The 23,944-nt window shown below is 37.5% G+C and overlaps 1 protein-coding gene across 1 annotated transcript; it reads left to right on the top strand.

Moving 5' to 3' along the window:
• The first annotated feature begins 1,487 nt into the window (after nucleotides 1–1,487).
• Nucleotides 1,488–22,886, top strand: LOC139452548 (homeobox protein Nkx-6.2-like). Its single transcript, XM_071234063.1, has 3 exons — nucleotides 1,488–2,039; nucleotides 5,114–5,310; nucleotides 18,993–22,886. The coding sequence occupies exons 1-3, from the start codon at nucleotides 1,622–1,624 to the stop codon at nucleotides 19,179–19,181; spliced, it is 804 nt and encodes a 267-aa protein (XP_071090164.1). The 5' UTR covers nucleotides 1,488–1,621; the 3' UTR covers nucleotides 19,182–22,886.
• Nucleotides 22,887–23,944: the final 1,058 nt, after the last annotated feature.

Here is a 23,944-nt window from a genome sequence, read left to right as displayed (position 1 = left end):
TGACCTCCATCTCAACTCACAACAAACACATGCATATTTGACAGCAAGACTAGATATGATGAATATTATTAAAATAGTATTTAAAATTAAATATTTGATTTTAAACTAATATTCATATGTTAATGAGACACCATTAAAGAGGCGAATTGTGTGTAAACGGGCATCAAAAGAACACTTACCGTTTCAAGCAACAAAAACACACATTATAATATCCGCCGCCACTTCGAAACAATATCCTAAAAGCTTACTTTTATTTAAATTTGAATTTAACTACAGAATAATCATAACTGTAACGAAAAAAGATTTAATGAAAGATGTTAACAATAAACTTGACACATATCTCCTTGTAGGCTCCGAAACGCCACCATGGAAATCGAAAAGAATTTGCATAATTAAAGACATTTTATGCGCAGAGCGTGGCAGCCCGTGAAGAATATAAAACACAACTTAATCAAAAGGTTGTGAGAGAAAGAACGAAAAAGTAATTAATTTTGTAAAAAGGGTAACACCGAAAAAATCAATACTTTACAACTTTGTCACCAGAATGTCACATGAAGAAATTACCTGGGTAAAATCCCTTATTGAACCCGACCCAACTCAAACTCGGGAGTGTAAAACATAACACTTTCCCCTTGAGAGGGTGATAACTGATCACTGATAAACTGAATGGTACAAACTGGGTATATGCGACATTTCAGTCATTTATTTTCACTGACACGAGTCATGTGTGATATTTGAAAGGCGGGTCCTTCAGATAAGGGATTTTATGTCATTTGAATAACACCAGGATCTGGCTTTCGAGCGAGGTAGCCATTTTAAACGCTTTAAGTGTAGCCATAGCAACTCCGGTGTCATCGGCCAGGCTGTGTTTAGAACTTCTGGTGATAGAAATATGTAATAAAGGATTAATACAGGAATTATTACAACACGATTGGGTTAATTGTTTGTGCGTTGTGTTGAGTAAATATCATACAATTGGGACAAATTTTAATACGATTGTGCGGTTTTAACGAATTTTGACCCCTATCAATTTTCTTCTCGTTTGTTAAAAGATTTTCGTTCAAATTTGACATTTTTCTATTCGGAGTTTCGTTTTAACACAATTTCCAACCCTCTGGCAAAATTACTAAGCAATACGGAACAGATCTGCCGTTCCACTTTAGATGCGAAAAGTGATTAGGAAATTGGATCTTATCTTCACAACATGTTGTAGAATTTTGTTTGTTCGATCTTAAACGACCAACACGTGTAGCTGAAGCCAGCGCCGTCACGCTGCTATAGCAAACCTCAAACACAACGCCTAATCATTTTCTTATCCTCAAATCCCTCAGCCAATAACACCTTACCTAAACCAGCAGACAGTTCGAATAAGCCCCGCCCCTCAACCAATCAGAACGCACGATACGCACGACAGGACTCGCCTCCGGCGGTACAAGGTGTTATGAATTACAGGTCCCAGTGATTGACAGATCAGTGTGTAAGTCGGCCCGAGTTAGAACTGTCAGAGACGTGTACATTTCTCAAACGACGACGTACTATCGCCGAGCGAACACATACTTACCTTCATTTTCTGTGAGCGTAAACATCCAAGGTGACGGAAGACAAGTCATTCGATGCCAACATGTTGGACTACTGTGCCAACGATGTGTCGGGGAACGGGTACCCAACCTCAAACCCCTCAATGGCATCAATTCTAAACATGAGCGGTTCTATGGACACCTCGAGACAGAATTCCTTCGTCCTAAGCAGTCCCCCTTTAGCGGCGTTACATAATTTAACCGAGATGAAGTTCCCTTCATCACAACAGTTAACAGACTATCAACAAAATGCGTTCAAGCATTTGGCTGCGAACTCAACACCACATGGGATTAATGACATTCTAAGCCGTCCCTTGCCAGGCAATCCACTCGGAATACCCCGGATTAATCCACAGATGTACCTTAGCCCACAAGTACGGTTTCCAAAAATCGCAGAATTGCCAGGTAGACAACCAATCTACTGGCCGGGTGTGCTTCCGCAGCCTTGGAGACCGTCGCCAGGTAAATATGAAAGGGGCTCAGATATGTTCATAAAAAAAGTTATCTTGCTTGAACGCAGTCATGTGGGTAACATTTTTGTCGTAACTGCACCTTCTAAACTCCTCAGCTTTTGAAAAGAACGTACAGATGAAAAGTTAACTCTCTTTTATGACTTTTCGAGTTGATTTAAATTCTCTATTGAATTATGTGTTTCTGTTTTTTTTAGGTTATTATAACTGTAATAAGAGACACATATCCAATCTAACTGTAAAGTACCAGGAACGTGTGGTTGAATTAGATTTAATTCTTAATGTTATTTTTTAAAATATTTTTTCAATAATACTGTCCTTACCTCATGATTAAAGGACTGAGTAACTGTACACTGAATGTGTGTAGCCAATCTATCCTAAATAATTAAAAAATGTACTTTTTCACTTCTTCAAAGATAAGCGATAGGTTCTTATGTGAATAAAATAAATTTGTTAAATAGTATTGAAGTGATGAATAAAACGCCGTGCTCTTGCTACATCTATCCTGTAACAAATCGACTTACATTAGACGTTAACTATGTCATCAATGTTACACTCCCTACCGGGACGTCCCAAGGCGCTAATATCATCTTGTGCCTGTATTCTTTTTCTCAACAAAAGTTTTCGTCATTTTAAATAATCATTTTTCCTAAAGAACAATTATAATATACTTAAGTGTGGCGAAATCACATTTCAATATGCCTGTGTGAATAATAGGAGGTTAAATAAATAATTTAAACAACAGATCGAGTACAATTAACATATCATCATATCCCATGCTGGACCATTATCCTGTTAAAATCATGATGCCTTATTTTCAAAACAGGTCTGTGCATTTAGTGATGTTAAAACACTTATCACAAATGTATATACCATTCTGTATGGTAGATCTACCACCTGGTTAGCGTTTTGTTTAAGCACTTAAAAACTGACCGGAAAATATATATGTCACATCCTAATTACCTAATGACAAAATAACAGCCTTGTTATCTCATTTAAAGTACTTAGCTCTTTCGATATCTAACCATGCATTTCTGCTCGAACGCGCAATGCTGGGGGTCTCTGTATACCAACCGGGAGGTTTTTTTGAAAACTTTTTAATGTTTTTTGGGTGCGGTGCTTGTGTGGTTGCCGTGTAACGTTATCTGGCCGTAGGGGGTTGGGCCATCATTGTATATTTTTTATGTATATCCCCTCCCAAGAAAAGGGGGTAAGTGTTCACACATTTTGAACTTATGTTGGTAGCATTCTCGCAATGGAAAAGGGTTTGTAGGGTAACTGATCTTGGGAAGAAACATATGTACTTCTATCATTGATACATTCTGATTAAATAATCTTAAATTCTTTTCTGGACATACGGCTTTCTATTTCTACTCCTACATTAAAATACTGTATAATATACTCGTCAATGCAGTCATTCACGATACAGGTTACAGTCATTCCATTAACTATAAAAATAGTTGGTTTTGTGTCTTTATATTAATGTTAATAATAATAATAATAATAATAATAAGGTTTATAATATTTTATATATAGAATATATTAGAATAAGTTGCAGGTGTGGATTGTCGAACACATCTATTCTTCATAGATAACACCAGTCAATAGATAACACTCTAATTCTGATCACTAAGTACATTACAGCCATAGATAAGTAATTGGATAAAATACAAGTTGAATATTTTAAAAGAATAATCATGTACATTTCACTGACATTCTAATCAGGAGATGAGTGTTGTTTTCGTGTACTAGACTTTCTTTCGAAATAAACCACGAATTTGATTTGTTTAAATACTGTAGAAAAACGGAATTAACAATTAAACAAAATTCCTTGGGAGTTAGGGATTTAAATACCATTAAACACCGATAGAGAAAAATACATGGCGAATATTGCAATATTTTTTTCAAAACAAACGCTAACAACGCACGTGACAAATGATGGAACGTAGGCAAAATAATCTTGATTGACAGCTGCCGACATCAGTCCGCTCTGATTTTGACAGTAACCCGATTATATGGTGCACGCAATCGATGCCCAATAACAAGATATCGATAATATCCTAAATGATGACAGGACTAAAATCAGAGAGGAGGGGGTGGGGGAGGGGGAATAGTCTTCGTATCACGCAATTAACTGGTTAAAGATGACACCCGCTAATTGTTAGAAACCGGAGTGATAGCAATCGACACGGTTGTACATTTCAGCTTGTTCATAGCATGTGGTATCCATAGCGGATGTGTTCGTGCAATGTAACGTCCTTGTATATAGCAGAAAGGGATTTCGGGGCCCAGTGAACATGACAACTTCACATTGTCCACACATGTTCCAAATTAAGGTACAAAATTGGCCCCCGGCAAACGCACCAGAGATGTACATATCCTTATGTTCCTTTCGCTACAGACGCGTGGTGGTGGGATAAAAAACGATGCAGATCTCAAGATAAGGTTATATTGCAATTTCACGGTTATGTACAGCTTATACAAATTTTGAATTACTGTTTTGAATGAATCAGATGTTGTCTATTGAATATAACATATCCGAAATACAGATTCCAATCTACTGTTCATTCATTTCAAACCCTCAACAGCTTCTTGAGGAGAAAGTGAAAAGAAATATTTTAAACATTAAAATACATTTACTCTCTTCCCCAGTGTCTTAATCTATGGACTAACACGAACACTATATACACAAGTAGTCGCTCTTACATCTGTTAAAATTAAAATAGGCACATGTTATGTTCATAAACAAGTATTATATTTTAATCTTGCTACATACACTGTATGATCCCGACACAAGGGTATCATTTATGTAATAACCTAAAATTAGAAGTTATAAGTAGCAAACAATTTTCAAAATACACACGTCAGCAAATTGTTGCAAAGAGAGGACTATATTTCATATTTTATTGAACTTTTCATGTTTTACATTGCCTTCTTTGCGATACATTTGACTGATGTGGTGGCATTCATATAACGCCGCCCCAATATTTCATTTCCCATGTCTTGTTCATTAATTTACCACTTCGTCATTTGTCCTAACCCGCCTTTTTTTCGTTCCCCACGAAGGCTCCTGTGCACGTTTTACAGCCAACTCATCCAATGTAATTGTCGACAAGGATGGAAAGAAGAAGCATACAAGACCAACCTTTTCTGGACAACAAATCTTTGCACTTGAAAAAACTTTTGAACAAACCAAATATTTGGCGGGACCTGAACGGGCGAGGCTAGCGTATGCATTGGGAATGTCAGAGAGTCAAGTTAAGGTGAGTGAAATTTGTTTACACTTCTGGTTTATTTTTATTTTTTTAGTTATTCTTTCTGCATCTCTCCTTTCTAACACTTAGCATCAATAAACTATTTTTCTTTCCTTGTAAGCAAGCGAAACGAATTTTTACTCTTGAATTTATTTCTGAGATCTTTATTTCTGAGTTTAGAACTTAAATAACAATTGCATTGACATTTTGTTTAGATTGGATTAAACCCATGGCGCATCAATAACCAAAAATAAGGATTGAAAACATATAAATATAACAACATATCCAGTAGACCATGTTCAATTTGCAAGGGAAAATACTAAATACAGAGGCGATCTAATTCCTAATCACAGGGCAACTCTCCAACAATGGCAGTCAAAACTTAATGTAACAAAATGTGAATTCATATTCTTTTCTATAATAATAAGTGATCATATTTAATCCCATACGAATTGTTAATTACGGAAAACAATGAATACAAATTTAAATCTAAAACAATAAAACTCATGTAAAATGTTTCCCTGCTTGCCAGTGGGCGACATAAGCTGTTATTATCGCTGACAGTCGGAGGTGACTGATAGCCGCGAAATCATGAGGCCGAAGACGAAACAATTAAAGTTAATCCGCCAAATGTCGTCCGACAAATGAGGCGTAAGGCAACCAAACCGTCTGGTGACGATTGCACTTGAAACGGATTTCAGTTAAGAAATCCGATCGTGTCCATATCATTTTGCTTAATTTATTTGTTGAAAAAACATATCGGTTTATCCGCCACCATCCGCAATCTATGTTTGTGATATGGCCAAGTGGGTGTACTATCGAATTACATTGTGACAGATCTTTGATCTTTATTGACATGTTTGTCGATGAATTAGGCATATAATCAACAACACTGTATACAGTTTGTCAATTTCGATTGCTGTGCATGTTTACAAAGCGGCCAGCGATTTCAGGCAAGGGTAACTTTGTTGTGGTAGTACGCGAATCATTGATTATATTCGCAGGTGCGCATTTGTCCAATGACTTCAATAGAAACATGGTTTCAAATTTTATTGAATAGATTTAAAGTTTATTAAATAAATAAATCAAATTATGAAATAATAACAATCAAGTGCATAACACATAAACATGATACATAAATAAATATATAATTTAAATAAATAATTGTATAAATCAATAAAATTGTATTTCTTTGCAAACAACATTTTAGTCCACAGGCTTATCAATAAGATATAGTAGCCACTCGGGCAATCCGTGTATCTAATTTGTTTCCGATTATTGCTTTGGGGGTGTTAATTGGCCGTTGTGTGCCCCCAGGCGGTTTGTCAATCAAGCTCATGTCTGTTTAGACCATAGTTTTGATGGCTCAATTCCGGTGTTGGCTTGTCCCAATGAGCTTCGGTCACCTTCTTCAGAATCTTCTGACAAGTGATGGTGGTGGAACTGTTCGAAGCAGGGTTCGTGAACAGTCGGTCTAACCCTCTACTGAATACCTTGTCAATCATATTAGGCCCATGTGCCCGATCTGTTCATATCTGTCTTGAATAAGCCTGTCAGTTCGGTTTGGTACCAGTGGATTATGATAAATATATACATTGTGGGTTCTTTGTGGTTTGGGAAACCCTCAGAAAGTGTCATATGGCGCGTACTTCAGAATGGTCAGACGCATTACTCTCACAGACCGCTTCCAACAAAACCGTGGACCCGACAGCGTAATGATGGCAAATATGTGCATACATTTCCAGTGTCTTGTTACATGAACAGCTATTCGTTTATGATGTTAAAATGTGTAACTTTGATGAAACTTCTTGGCGTCCCCATTAGCATTGTGTCGTGGGATAAGGATAATATACACACTACTTACTAAAACCATCTCGGGCGTCTATGACAGTGAATCATGTATGGGTTTGCAGCAACAGCTGATTATATTAACATTTCACAAACCAGTAATCAAAAAAGCATTTACATCACACGATGAGCAATTATTCAGAGATGGTAAATCACTATAAGCCTCGACTAGGTTTTTAATCTTTCAAAACGTTTATTTATACCCGTTTATGGTAAATTCCAGTTCATTACACCAGTGTCACTTTATGTCACATAAAGCATAATTATCCTAATGAGATTTAATCTACTATTATGAGGAAAATATCAGTCTATTGGGATTATGCAAACCGAGCTGTGTCGCGATATATTTCCCCTTTTTTAGAAACTTCATGACCAAAGCCGGCGTGTTTAAAACGTGTATATTTCGCATAAATGAGTAGGGCTTCTATAACGGCTGCGCCACGGGAGATCTATCGAGTTAATATCTCTATTGAAATTGAGCTCGGGTGGCGGAGGGGAGCGCTTCAGACTGTAATCCTATTCCTTTGGTAGTCGGCTGACAATTCGCCCAGTCGGTTCTCACATCGCGAGATCCCGCTGCGCTTCGCGAGATCCCACTGAGATCTCGACTCGAGGGACACCATCACAAAAAAAGGTAGTTGACTTTTCAGAAAGGCACAGCGTGGCCTCTATTTAATGACTTCTCTCTGCATTACGATACATTTGCCCTGTGCCTGTGTCATCATTTCGCGCCATTACAGATGAAAGGGGGACATGTTAACTTAGCGTAAACAGCTATCATCTTTGGAGGGGGTTGATGGGAAATGTGGATGTCCACTCCATAATAACTCCCATGATGCCTTCAACTTGGAGATGCTAAAGCAGCCAAGTGGAAAAAGCTTGTCAGTCTATTTCAGGGCTCATTTTTTTTATTAATAAAATTCACTCTTTGAAATTGACACTTGTGAATTTTTAAACAGTCTATAATGCCTTTTGAAACTTCAAGTATCTGCGCTTGTTTGACGATATCTTAATCTAGTTTGTATCAACCTCCACTATGAATGACATGGGGTTTATGAAATATACAAGTCGCTTAATAGCAACTGTTTGGGCAACTTTGATCAGATCGTATCAATTTATGCCAAACCGTGGTATATCCGCTCACATATTTCGTTGATATAAACGTAAACAAATCAAAGTTTATCCGTTTGATCATGTAATCATTTCACTACAAGTGTAATAAACCTCATCACAAAGACTTATACACACAGCGGTGGGTGCGCTGTTGACTTCGAAGTCTGAATAGAAACGGAAGTGCACACTTGGAATGTGGATTACGAACGACTCGCGTGATGTCACTTTGACAGACGCGTAGATTTTTATCAACTTATGCCTGGTCCGAAAGGATATCAGCAAATGCGGAAATTGTACAATTTGGCGATTGTCTTGGGTTTTGGGGGTATTTAAACAGAAAAAAACGGTTCATATAAACACAGTATCTTTTCAATGGTAACATTTTTTAAACAAATACAAGCGACACGTCGTCACATGCAGCACGTGCAACAAAAGATAAACTGGATTTTCTGGTAATAAACTGCAATGTACATCAATAAGAAATCACACGGAACTGCTGTTTTATTTCAAAGCTATGGAAAATGTTTCCACATACATGGTATTTAAGAAATAATTTCTCATATAAATTGCAGCAGTCTGTAAAAATAAAGAAATATGCCCCAAAGAAATATGTTGCCTTCTGCTCAAAGAATCAGAGAAAAATCAAGCCTTTTGATACAAATATACAAAAGGTAATTGACGCGATATGCCTTCTCTCCAGGGATATTTAAGAACGAGTGGTTCTAATTACAGGGAAAGGATCGTTTTGTAGCTAGAACCTCATCTCAATCTCCTATAGTTGAATTTCTAGTATAAATAAACTCATTCTTTCCTAGTTCAAAGCAGCTTCGCCAAGGGGGATGGCTGGAACACGAGGACCTCCGAAGACTCCATTGATATTAAAGATCCGTCAACCTCACAACTTCAAATGATAACATAGTTTGTGAAATAGTTTCTGGATGAGGGAATAACGAATTATTTTCAAAACAAATTCACCATTCTGTCTTAGTCGGCATCTTCGTTTGATGCATTTCTTAGTAAATAAGACTGTATCGACGATACTTCATACAATTATTGTGCAATAATACGTATAAGGAATGGGTAATTATCACACGCAAGTTCGGGACCATTTACGATACTTAGTGAATGGTACGCTGTATCTATCTTGCAAACACCATGCAATATTACCTTACACATTCGTCAAAAGTAGGGACCTTCAAAGGGGACAAAAATGACTTCTCCTGTTGAACACTTCAAGCTATTTACGTTCAAGGCGAAGCTGTAATCTATTTACCTGTTTAGTTGTCCATTGTTGCTCTTTTTCATTTATTCGCTTTGATCTCGCCGCTTCTACTTATCACATTAATTTCTTTATCTCGAATCTTTGTAGTTGTATCAATGTTCTCTAAACCGAGCCGATCCTACCTTTAGTCAATTAATGCCGCTAATCTGTGACTTTAAACGCCTTACCTGTTCCCTGACAATAGAGTGTTATTGATGATATGATTAGCAAGGTAAGTTGACGGCGATCATCACTACAGGTGTCGGAACACACCTGAAGCTTTAACTCATTGATCATGTCAATTACACCCGGAGATTGTCGATAACGTTTGTAAACAGCAAGTTAGCACAACAAACTGGCTCGAAACGCTGTTATTTGCAGGTGTAATTTCAAATGAATTTATAACAAAGACGGCGCAAGTAAATATTCTGCAATAGGGTTAATATGTTGCAGAACCGAACGGATAAACTTATGCCCCTTTTGCGTCATTAAATACATGTACATATGGTAATGTTTTCATTTCATTTCATGAACCGTCATGAATTAATTATATGTGAAAGACGAGGGGTCGGAATTTCAAGTGAAATAAACAAAGAATTAATACCCACATCTGTTTATGTAATTACAGTGTTAAATGTGACAGGATATTGTCGCTGTTACAATCACAGTACCAGCGAAATAAGAATACTGATATGAATAAAGATTGGCACACAGAAGTTCTTGTCATTCTAATGTTTCTGTAATTCCGTCAAATTAACCCATTCTGTCACGAATGAGCGAATGTCATCCAGAAACGGTCAAGGATTAAAATTTCAACCTGAAACCAAGCGATATAAAGAAGCACATCAGGGTGGAATTCTTATGATATTGAACTTTCCCCTAAGCGACCCTGCAGTATAACAATTCTTCGATGTTTGCTAAATTCGATGATAAAACATTAGCCCTCACATAAGGAGGCTCTGAGCCTGAAACATCCCATAGCGAATTTGTCAAACGCGGTGACGTAGCCTTTGTTCACGCCTTTCACGTGCAGGGATGTCTTTGCCCGTGCAGCTCGGACACAATGGTGAGCGAAAATGAAATTGCGAGTTATTGGGGGAGTATGCATCCCTACATGCAATAGTGATCATGTCTCAGTTAAGGAGGACTATTCACACGGAAAAATTATTTCCTGAAGCGCAAGAAGGAAAGTCATCAGTCCTCGGTATTTCGACGGCCAACGATTCTCTTAGCACGGCAGCGGTCTTTTCTCATCGTATCCAATACTAGTTAATGAAATTTTATTTCGCTTTTATATTAATTTCATTTTCTGTGTGATAAAGTTTAATTCCGTCAAGTTTTTCACTCCTTTCACGCTGCATTGAACAGCAATTGACAAGCGCGTGCGCTCGTGCGGATGTCGATTTCAGATCAGCTGTCAACCCTTTGGTCGCTCGTGCCGAAATCGACATCGTTTAGACATCTCTGATGCACGTGACAAACAAGGAACTGCTTTGGGTGAAATGTGGTATTCTCTTGGAAATTCCTTTATTAAGTCTAGTACTTTTGATCATAAAATATTAACAATTCAAATATTAATAATAAATAAAATTGTCAGCATCTCCTGATTGAATAAAGTCGTAATGTGATCTATTTGCACCAGCCCTAACACTTTAATTATTTAGTGTGATGGGAAATGGCTTTTAAATAGGACATCTCGTTAGCCTGGAGGCAAACTTCTCGTAACATAAATAATGTGATCACATCTCGCAAAGGAACAAGTACAATATAACAATGCATGGAGAAATGTCCTGAGAACGTAAGCACTATCCTACCCGAATATTCTGCTTAACGAAACCCATTAAAGAGGCTATAACACAGTTGCTTTATAAGTGACAAATCTAGTGACTCCATATCTAGATTTTAAATAATCTTATTTTCTTTGATGGTGGAACATGTTAAGACAATAACCTTCTGAATCTCTTTAAATAATAATAACAAAAGGTTTACTGATTTTCACATACTATAATTCAGACCACAGGGCGAGAAAGTGCGGCAGCGGTATTTTTTGATTATCTAAACATAACGTCTTATTGTTTTTCTGAACTGCGGTGATATGACAACTGTTTTGTTCTTTGATTTATTGCGATGGAAATCTACTTAACATGACCAAGTTTATTTACGTGGGAATATTTGTGGAAGGCCCGATAAATGTATGGGAACCCTCGCACGGCATTGAATGACGGTGCAGCCTCAGAAATATTACCCTTCTTTAGTTATCGTTATTGAAATCCTCATCATAAACGAAAGAATACCTTGGACACACGCTGAGAACAAACATGTTATGATCGAAAGTACTTAAAATGAAATGCGTCGATAAACTTCGTCTCCGGGTATAAAACATCACTTTAGGAACGGTTCAATAAGACAAAAGATCGCTTTAAACGAATTATCATAATATAATCATCAAATGATACCCCAACATCAAGATTCTACAAAATGATTATATATTCTAAATGATTAATTCCTAAATGTTTGCTCTCAAGTATTAACACAAGAAATAAGATTAATCGAATATCAATAGCATCCTCAATTATGTGTGAGAAAAAAATTCGATTTCTTAATCACGTGATCTGACTGGTCGCTTAAGTCATTAGTTGGGGTAATGGATCACGGTACTTCGATTCCTCACCGTTTTTGTAGCGGGTTCATGACATTGAATTTTATTCCATTCGACCTTTCTTTGGTACCGCCTTAAAGCTTGTCTGCATTTAATAGGAGAAATATGTTACCGACCGTGTTCGCCTATATTGAACTCAACACCGAATACAAAGTGTGTGAATTTTCATTACCATTTTATCATACATAATTAATATATAATGCGCTGTATTAACTTTAATAGCACCTGCACTTCATTGATTTGTACTCACGTGGGTATAAAATATGATTCAAAGGGCTTAAGTATTCATTTAAGTTCAAATGTGCGACATAAGTTCACAATTCAACATTATACCTCCTGTATATAACCAATGCAGAGAGTAACGACAGTCATCAAGAACGAAGCAACACATTCAATCATTCAAATTCAGAATTGATAATTTGCTTTCAATAGTATTCGGATAACTATCCAGTATACTGGTAAATAAATAATGACTTCATAATTAGATATTACTAGCCGATGCACGTACACATTTTACGCTATACATCTAGATTTCATAGATTTCGTTTTTGTTCGAGGCTTAATTATACAATCGCGTCCAGTGTTTTCAAACAATAGGCAAGTGCTGTATCATTTCCATGAACGTGTGAAATTGTGCAGTTTGTGTATATTTGTTCAACATGCAAGGAACGCGAAGAACACAGCTCGCATTGAACGCGTGTTATTTCAACTGAGAAAGTCAAAACGAAACAAACAAGGAAACTCCTATACCATTCTCGGGATTTTTTAATCCGCGCGTTGCCCCCTAAATCATGTGCCTGTACTCCTTACAGCAAGCATATTTATTTATTTTAACAAGCAAACGAAATTCAGAATATCTTGATAACTTAATACATTCTTCGTTGATGCCCCTACCCTCCGCTAATAACGAGAAAAGCAGACATAAACTCGAAAAAGAATAACATATTATATAATTCCGTCATGTTATATGAGAGATGGGGTGATACAAGGGAACTGTGTACCCGTGTGGTCTCTCCCGTGGGTTAAGGGTCATATCCCACCCCCATAATGCCAGCCCGGGGGTGGCTGATAGGGAGAGTTAAGTTCTTTCGCTTACACGCTTTTACCGTGAGTTATTTACACTACAGCGGTGGGCTTATATCGAGGTGGGTGATTTATGGGGATTCTGTTAGTTCTAATAACATCACTCCAAAACACGTTCACATCTCAAATATGGCTCTCAGGGCTGCGATCAAGCACATGTTTTTTGCATCTTCAGTGAAAGAAACAATTTGTTCGTTATGCTTGTTAGTTCTAAGATCGTGATTGAGATTAGTAATAGCAGTCATCGGTGTGAAATTCACGAAGGACCACCACGAAAGTGGCTGCACTGCTGTGATAGAGAGATGTACTCAAGGGTCGTATCTGTTGTTGATTTCTTTTTTGTACCGTGAGATTCATGTCTGTTTTGTTTACACAACAACAAACTAGAACCACGATTCATATACTTATTTCCTTTATAAACAAACAAACTGCTGTTTCAAACCAAGATAATGCTTAGACAATGTTGCATGCTGCACGTGCACTGAAATAAACAAACATGTATATATATGTCAATTGTTCCTATTTATCTAGCAATTTATTGTAAATCTGATTTCTAATAATAACTACGAGGCGTCTTATTTGATAAACGAAACAGGTTTAGTACCGACTACTGTGTTCTCTGACCAAGGAGATATTTTCAAAGCTGGTGAATGTTTTGATTGGCGTGTCGTCTATTTCACACGTCTCGCAGTTCCATGTGTATATGATACACCTCTGACGTACACTCGCCACAGTTATAGCTATTGTTTTACACGCAATGTGTTTATACGCTACAGTGTTACTTCATAAAACACAAGTAAGGTACTAGCGGTTTTATTACACCTTTTGGTTGGGCTGTAAAGAAATTGTTAGAAAACTCAAACAGCAACTGTTCTGGAGCTGTTCCTAAGATTGCTGCTATATTTTCTCTTCTGAAGTCATCTCCTAAACATCGCTGATGTATTTTACAAGTTTTCATGTACCACCAAGAGAGAAAGACTCCTTTTGACTGCACAATCCTTCTGGAACTCTCTTTAACACTATGCTGGCATAATTTTCAGCTTGTAAAAGGATTTTTAACACTCAATTAAAGCCAATGAAAAGAATGCGGTGTTTTTACGCCAGCTAGCCTAGTGTGAGTTTCATCCTACAACAAACTTCAGCCAGTGTTGGTTTTAGTGGTGTGCGTTTTTATCTTCACCCTGCCCTCATACTCCATAAATTGTCAACAAAAATGTGACATCTTCCTCACAAGCCTATATTACTTGCATGTCAAAGAGCCCGTATCGTTGTAGATGCTTTGAGAAAACAACTAAAACTAACGAAGGGTAAACGAGACGAAAAGAGACAGTGCGTTAACGAAATCCCCCCTCCTTCAATCCACTTAGTTTTCGCTTATTACGTCCCAAGGCGCACATGCGTATCTTTTACCGAACGACGCAAGCAATCCAGGACCTACCTAAATGTTTTGCCAGATTTTTTTGGTGTCTGTCATCGTTTCAAGCCTGACTGTCACATTTTAGCGATCGTCCATTTTCCCAGAAATTCCTGTATAAGCATCCATTGTATGTCTGAGTTGTAGGGAAAGCGTTAGTGCAACAAGAGGCACATATTTGTCCTATCTGTAAAGACAATGTATGTTTTTTGTCCTTTAAGGTTCATGACATCTTTTCAGTTGGTTTTTTTTCTGTTCACTGTCATATACGCATTGTCTGCCACCTGACATCCGGTAGCCATTGTTGCTGTGGCTTTCGTGGCATTTCGCTGGTCTTTGCAATGGATGTGGTCTTTGTTTTCATTGAGAATCAGACAAAAATACATTACTTTCGTCTGTGTCCTTTCCCGCTCAACACGAGGTGTGAGATAACAGATTACTCACGTGGTCACTTATCCTAGCATCTTTATTACGTGTTTTTACCTGCGTAACATGTTTTCGATGCAACGCAATCCCCCCCCCCCCCCCCCGCGAGAAACCACAGCGAAACAATTAATTGCTTTTCTCACTGCAGTCATACCCTTTATCACAACATGTTGACTTAATTCTAAACAAATACCCATTCATTTCCTATCAAATAATATTGTTATATATATATACAACATTAAGCGCAACACACTTAACGACAAGGAAGCGTCCACGTATGCTTAAATCAAGCTAACACTGAACTCACACAAGGTCAAGATAACAAAGAAAAATGAAATGAAACATTCGTCAATCAATATTATTTTTATCAAATAACCAACCTGCTATTTGATTGACCTTGATGAACCTATAATATTTGGAAAACCCCACTGCTAGCGTTTAAAATAGCCACGTGTTATTTCACGTATGTAATCCCTATGTACATGTTACTCCCTTTAACATGGATTGACGACCGCTGCTGGGTTCTGTGTCAAAAAGACGGGTTTATGATTTGAGCGTTTGTGCTTGACAGGGCGATTCTTATCCATGTATTTACAAAATAGATTGTCCCCAGCTATGGCTTTAGCAGATTCGTTATTTGAAACCGAGGCGTAGAATGTCAACGGGAATGACATTATTTTGTGTACTTAAGAACTTCAGTGTTTTTGTTGGAACTTTGAAATTCACTTACTGTGTTTCCATCCTTCACGAACAAACAAACTTTGAAAATCAGCACCAGGTTTTTCTATAAGAAATAATGTCATCTTATCTAAGTACACTGCCCTCGTATAAACACATCAATTAGATGCATACTGTATATGAAAGATGATTTTAATCTGCCATGTCTGTATGTATGAAAATACAAATTCTGATAATCAATATTTCGCTATTAATAAAAGAATATATTTTCTCATATGTAAGTTTTAATGTTTATGTGCGTCGTGAATTATTATACTATTAAAAGCAGCGTTAAACCCAACTCACTCACTTACCGTTATAGTGTACATAGTTAACCATAGCTCATATTTGTCACTATTCATGATATCGAGAGTGTGCAATCGGCCTGGTTTAAGCTAGGGGCAGTTCGCCATCAAAGCTGGCGCAGGCACTGATATGTGTGTGTGTTTAGCTAGCCAACGGAGTCACACACTTATGGCAATAAACGTCATTCCTAGTAATAATGTACATACTCTATAGCCATGGAGAGGTTCAGGCAGTATATAAAATCCCAAATTTACATTCAACCGTAAACGAAAACTGGGTATCCAATCTCATGGAGACGCGATTTCCCCCTAATCAACTCATATTTATACTTTTACAAACGGAAATCGCAACTTTGATGTATGCTACCAACGCGACCGTTTACTGGACCGCGCCTACACATTTAACTGCTTTTATTCCCTGTTAAACATTTTGTAAGAATATCAAAAGTAATAATCAGATTAAAACGCGATCTTTCCTTGAGAGTATTTCTTTACAAATTTAATTGTTAAATAATTATTATCCTGAAGATGAAGTTTTAGAGCTTTTTGTCAACTGCTTTCATGCGACAGCTCAAACAGCGCGATTAGTCGAAACAAGCCAATGATTGACAATGAACTATACAATTTTATTGCGCACCGCATAGCCTATTTTAAAATCAAACCATGACTTAATGTTGTTGTTCTTCTTCCTGTGCTCGTAAAACTAACGACCTCTGAACGTAATTCAATACGTACCTTGCCCATAACTACAAATTATCAAATATTGATAATGCTGGCTGTATTATGGCGGGTATGGGTATAGAATCCTCAGATAGTAGCTCTGTGAACACCTGGTATTAATATGAGTTTTTGTTCGGTATTTACAATAGAGTCAAGTCGCTCTTTCACATCTAGGTTCATTGACAGTCTTATCACGAGCGCAAGGCATTCAAACTATAGCCTGTTTTGTAGATCAGCAAGACTTTAGTCAAGCATGGACTGCTCATTTGGGCTTTGTCAGTGTTCAACACGTCGGGTGAAGCGATTGGATTTTCAAAAGCGTTGTCAATAATTCATTTTTCTTGCAAAGGGATATTCTGTTCATTTAGTTCTATGTCTTCAGTATCACAAAACTTCGGCTTCTAATACTGGAAGTGGGTGGGCCTTCATACAGTTATTGCCCATTGATGAAAAACTACGAAAGCGTTTTCTAATGGTAGCCATTCATATCTCTTGCTATCGCTACTATGGTGACTATTTTGGTAGAATATTATTACGTCTCGTGTCGAGGCAGGTCGACACAGTGTGCCGAGGTTACTTCTTCTTCAATGCGAGTCTCGGCAAGAACACAATCTAAATAATTCAAAAGGGGTTGACAGATTGAATGTACCACCTACTTTAAGAGCGGGTTTAATCAACAATTAGCACAGTGCGTAAATGATTCGAATTAAAGCAATCTATTCATTTCAGAAGATCATTGGACGTTTGATTTAACGCTTAAATCAGGATTACTTCCCTTGGTTTGTAGCTGTTGTTTGGATTAATTCATACAATGCCCTAATATACAAAAATATCCACTTGCAATTTATGGGGCTGGGCTAAAGAGATAACCCTTCACATCTCCTCAAAACCTCAAGTAAAGGGCTATCACGCGCCTCTTTCTCAAACAAACCGTCATTGTCGCCATATACTGAGGCAAATGATTTATTTATAATGCATCGAGCAACTCAATTTGTAAGGCAGGATTTTGATAGCCAAGTATTAAACTGTTTTATACATGACTAGGCCAGTGTCATGATGAGATGCTGCCTTTTAAACATCCATCGGTTGAAGAAAAACCCTTTGGAAAAAGTTATAACAGAACGCTTTGAATAGAATACCAAACTATAATCCCCTTCCCTGTTGGGATAAGTCTATTTCATATTCAAGGCGCTGTTTAAATTATATTTTTAATATCGGCTATATCACATTGAAAGGATTTATAACGATTCTACTATACCGCATACGATTGGTCGTGGAATCGTCCTGCCGTAAACCGGTCGCTCTCTTCAAAGATAGAGTCGCTTTTCGGCATGTCGAAAAACCGCTCTCCCTGATCAGATAAAACTATTCGGCAATATTCGAGGCCGGCGCCTGTTTTATGTCCCTATCAACTTTATTCGCTTCTCGAGCTGAAGCTATAAGCGGGATTTATGGACAGAGAGGTGTTAAAATGGGTATATCCGATCACATCCAACAGTACTTGGTCATTCTGTAAGATGGATTTGAGTGTTGACCATTTAAATTCCTTTTACACACACGGGCGATATATACGAAGGCCTATAAACTTCCCATGGAGTCTCATTCTGTCAACATATATGAAAATGTAATAGACGCCCCATCTGTTTTAACGCCAAATAAAAGACCGTCATTTCTTATGTCTTGCCAACAGCTAACGGCCTATATAAGATACGATACATCTTACTCTCACTTAAGTCTGTGACATATATCGAGGGGAGATAACTGATGTATTTTAAAGGTCATTGACCATTCTGAGTGCAATTTAATGAAATAGCAGTGTTAGCATATCCCGTAACTTAGTGACACAGATTATGTGCACTTGATAACACGTTCTAGTTGAAAACTGTTTATAGTCCTACTCATTTGTTTAACTTCTAACCTATCCTTCTCAATCGTAATCATTTGGCAATAACCTTCCAGTTTAACATCTCTAACAGGAAGGACATTCTATTTCACCACTTCGTTTTTATAAAAGTATGGCTGAAATTTTGCCGAGGTGACGTTATATTATAACTCACACTTTATGTAATATATTCGTTTTCGGTTGTGTGTATGATAGTTGATGAACATTCGCATAATTTAATACATATTTTATTTTATTTTAAGGTATGGTTCCAGAACAGACGAACTAAGTGGCGCAAGAAACACGCCGCAGAAATGGCTACAGCCAAGAAGAAGCAAGAACAGGCGGAAGACTTGGAAGGTTCTGACTTAGAAGATGACAATTTTGATGGCAGTCGCCATGACAGTTACGAAGAAAGTACACTTGATCATAACGGTGTAAACGTGTGTTGAGATGCCACACAACAGACTCCTCTGTCCAGATGTAGATCTACCAGTGCTAATAATTACTCTGTGTGGTCCGGAAGTGACTGGTGCTGCAAGTTAGCCAATGAGAAGTCAGATCTCAGGCACGGCGTGGATCGGTTGCCATGGCAATAGATCTCAAGATGGCGGCTGGTCGCCGCGTATGACGCTATATAGTTATATGCCCATGATGAAGACATTTACGAGTTGGTCGCTCTCTGATCTACGTTGTTACTTAGTAACGATGTTTTGCCAACATATCTATATTGCTATGTCCTCTCGTATAGAACTTCCGGTCACCGAACTGATGCTGTGACCTTTAACCTTCAGCTGTAGCCACATAGGATCACCCATACCCTATCTCCCGGCCCTTTGGCAAAGGATAAAGTCAAATATATGGTTATAACTGCTATAAATACCCATTTCATATAACCCTACGACAAACATTATCGTGGGAGGTTTGAGTTAGGTAGCTCTATAAGCCATGTGACGCAGAGGTTGTCGGGATACGAAGTTGACCTACTGACCTTTCCCCGAAAACCCCACCCTGCATTGAACAGTCAGATCGCTTTTCTGCCATAGAGCTGTGATGTCAATAGAAAGCTATACATCACCTTGCATTGACAGGGAAAGTCGACGTTTTCATCTGACGGCAATTTATCAGGATAAGGGAAAAATAGAAAGAATTCCAAAATGACTATCGGCTTGCAGGTTGCGGTTAGGTGTGTTGTCTAACAATAAAAACTATGTTTCGTACTCATTTATTTGTAATATTTATCTTGAATTTAACATAGAATTCGCTTTCAAGAAAAAATATATTTTTATTTATGATATGTGCATTTTAACAGCTGGGTCTGAACATACGGATTTTGTAATACAACAATTGTTTCGGTTTTAGTCGCTTGGAGGGTATATAATCGGCTGGTCTTTCTTACGGGTGGTGTACAGACCAGGAACACATCGCCTCTGCCATGGAAATCCATGGCACCAGAGCAAGATAACATTGTTGAAAAGAACAAATCTTTAAACCCGGCAACCGGCTTGGGGAAAGGGTGTTTGCATAGTCAAGTCATTTATTCTGTAGCTAAGAAGTTATCTGTACCACACGATTTCTAACAGACAGCAATGATTTATCACTTGAGGACAGAATGATCGTTTCACTGACCCCAGCAAGATGGACACTGTCTGAGAACCACAATGTCATGAAACCAAGAAAATAGTTTAGTCTCGTTTTATTCAAACTTATATCATTCTTGCTTATTAATTATATTTCGACCATACATCTCATATCCAATATATTTAATTCGTTCAGTTACAAAAATTGATGTTTGATTATATTTTCGTTGGTCAAATAATATTCCAAAATCGCTAAAACGAATGTTATTGCAATTTTATAAAATATTTTCTTGGTTTAAACATCACTTTTCATTGACATGACATTTCGACGAGTACATACTGACAGAGGTTTGTTATATGAACCTACCATCCTACCTACCGCACGACAGCTTGTATTGTTATTAAACCATGCGTATGTCGTTTCATACATTTATGTATGGACTTTGTTTGAGAAAAATGACAAGTCGGAGAAGCCATGTTTGATCGATAATGATGTCATTAATGCATCCGATCACGATGGGCACACTTTCAAAGTGCTATTGATAAATTTGTAAAAATTGATTTGTTGTTAACAACCATTTGAATAACAATTGACTCTAATGATCCCTGCAAACTGAATTATGTCAATGAAAACAATCCAGATCATAAAACGACCGTTGCAAACCGGGTATAATTTCCCTGGTTCAATAAGCATTTGTCCGGGGATTAGTATCGAAATATTCTATGATTGGGTATCAAGTCCAACTGTCCACCATTTGCCAAGCGACCGCCTAAATATCGGGCGGCTTTTGTCTTGAAATCAATTAATTCTCCCTCAAGTTGAAGAGGTAATCATTTGTTTAATTTTGCAATCACCGTGATGTAGTGTCGATTATTGAAATCCTTGCCAGTGTGCAGACAAATTATACTTGAGACATTAACATCCGACAGCAGTTGTATGGCTAGTAGTATTGACGACTGTCGCAAGGGTTGACTTCGGTTGATAAATCGTGAGCCTATTATGTTGAATGTGGAAATTGTGCAAAATAAAACACATTCTATGACAACATATTATAATAAATACCAATTGTTGAAATTAATTGTTTTTCATAACATTGATTTATATCGTTCTCGATTAACGCAAAGAAACAAATGATATCAGTGTGTGAAGAAAATGATTTTGTTCATATTATGAACAATTATATGTATTCAAAGTGCAATCTGTTCCCAAACTGAGGGTTTATATATATTCGTGTTGTGACGCTGGAACACGAGTTATGAATCGATGTCAACCTGTTAGTCGAGGCGCAAAGTATTTAGATTAGAATCCCCCTACACAAACACCTGAGCGTGTTGACAGCTTATAGCATAAGCCGGACTTTTGTTTACTTTTATATCTTTTTGTTATGTCTCTGTTCTGTTTACTCATAGGAAGTCTTATACACTTCCACCATTATCATATAGATTATCATATAGATTATAAATCAATATCACTATTGCTTTTTAGTCTGAAATCTGTGATTTTAATTTCATGACTATGTATTTTATCCAAGGTCGTTCAAGTTACGTTTTCACCAAAAAAACTCAGTTTAGCTGAAGTATATGTTCTCTTTAAACGAGTTTTTTACAAACCTACAATGGCGCGTAAATATCTCGTGTCTTGCCAATGTGATATTGACAACTAGTGTAGATTTCAATCAATTCCTACAACGGCAACCTCGAATGATGACATACTGAACGTATGTGATCAATATCAGACAGAGTCTTCCAACAATCACATCTTCTATAACTTATCTTTCTGAAATGTAACCTTGTCAATATCTGGATCATATGGCCACTGCTAGCGTGTTTAAAAGGGTAAACTATTGTACATTGACCATAACCAAAATGTATTTCAGTTAAGATTGATGTCAGATTTAGCCTTTGTTGTTTCCTCACGTTTGATTGACAGTTGTATATTTCTGACCCGATTAGCGATATACGTGATGTAATATTAAATATTTACATTTCACGTCCTCTGTGTGGATTTCTATTGAAATGTACAAACATGATTTAAGTGTATAGTATTTAAATGAAATTAAGTTTATTGTTAATGATATTATTGAAACAATGTTTCCTAGTCAGATGTACCTGTATGTTGAACTTTGAGCTAGGAACTAGATGATACTGAATGCCATCTGTGTGTGTCAGCTATTCATACCATCCATTAACACAAATTAGGGGTCTGCAGTATCATCACTATTTTGTATTTTCATTGAACGGAAAACTGTTCCAAAGCTTTATTTATTAATTCCGAAAATGAGGATATTAATGATGTAAATCCTCAGAACGCAGCACTACCAGTAGAGAAAATATTTCATAGTCTATGAGTAGGAATTTATTTCCTAGCGGAAGGTTACAATTATTGCACGATGTATCAATTATTCCTACTCCCCTATGGCTGCTTGTACATGACAAAATAGTTCCGCCCTAGACCCAGGGTTGAAATTTTACAGGGGAGGTAATCGCAATGTCAGGTCTTATGCGGCCCTGAAGGGCCCCTTACGATGTGTATAATTTGTTTTAAGATGGTTCGAATAAAGAGAGCCTCGAAATTGACTATGTCTTTGTGTGGTGAATTATTCCAACTTTCTTAGTCGCCTGGGAAAAGGAGAGCCAATAACAGGCTTTGTTCTTTTTCTGTTGGGGCTTACCACTTTAGGCTAATCAGCACTCTAACAGTCAGATCGCCGAGCCGGCAGGGCGCTATTAATTTCTATCAGGTAGCCAAGCCAATTAATAATCTTGAATTTGCGCGATAAATCATCCATTTAAAGAGAGCTGATCCTCGCAATGGCACATGCCGCCGAGAGTAAATTATTTGTACCCCACACTCCTGAGAAGCACATTCTATTCAAGTCTGGCTAGCTCTCCGTATCTACAACATGACGGATAGCATTGAGGCTGGTCTCAATACCAGGGTGAGACGCGAACAAAGACAGGAATCTGATTGATAAATTTCAACCCATCACATTCTCAAATAAGCGTCTTTCCGACTCCCTCTGTAGCAAAAATATGTCGCCTGATCCCCTTACGACTACTTGCAGCTATTTATCTCGGCAAAGAGCCCGGTAGTGAGGTTTTAACGTAATTTGTACGTCTTCCAAGTTAACCTTTCCTAGCCCCTATTGTCAAAGCAGAGCAGGACGAATTGGTAAATCGCATTTGAAGAATAAGGGATGTTCGGTGATGACGGAGGAGAATATTGGTCGTGAGGAAGATATGATTGTAACGACTGCACCCTGAAAGTGCTTAGGTTCAGACGGTGGATGCTTTATATGATGAACACGAAACAATCCTGGAAGAAGTCGATAGGAAAGCATTACTGCCGATTCGAAAATTGCATTTTTCAAATTTACGATAATTGTGCCTATTGAAAGTTGACATTTAAAAACAGTGTGACAACAACTAGTAGGATTTATATGTTTAATCAAATTAGTTGTGACAGTTCATTTTCGGGGACATGGCTTTAGTGATATGTAGCTGTGATATTTCCAAATTTGTAAATGGGGACCATGGTCATGTGACACTCAGTACGATTTCAAAGGGTCAACATTATAGAAGCCATTTCCTTACTCACAAGGAACTTCTATCACCACACCGCGACAGAGAAATCG

Source organism: Haliotis cracherodii, unplaced genomic scaffold (genome assembly GCF_022045235.1).
Source record: "Haliotis cracherodii isolate W230 unplaced genomic scaffold, xgHalCrac1.p SCAF_9, whole genome shotgun sequence".
In the NCBI taxonomy this organism is placed as follows: Eukaryota; Metazoa; Mollusca; class Gastropoda; order Lepetellida; family Haliotidae; genus Haliotis; species Haliotis cracherodii.
Note: the sequence above shows the minus strand (reverse complement) of the source record. Positions and strands in the feature narration are given on the sequence as shown.

Coding starts and splice junctions, on each gene's coding strand:
- LOC139452548 (XM_071234063.1), top strand. CDS start 1,622: ATGTTGGACTACTGTGCCAACGATGTGTCGGGGAACGGGTACCCAACC. Junction 2,040..5,113: donor GCCTTGGAGACCGTCGCCAG/GTAAATATGAAA, acceptor TTCCCCACGAAG/GCTCCTGTGCACGTTTTACA. Junction 5,311..18,992: donor TGTCAGAGAGTCAAGTTAAG/GTGAGTGAAATT, acceptor TTTTATTTTAAG/GTATGGTTCCAGAACAGACG.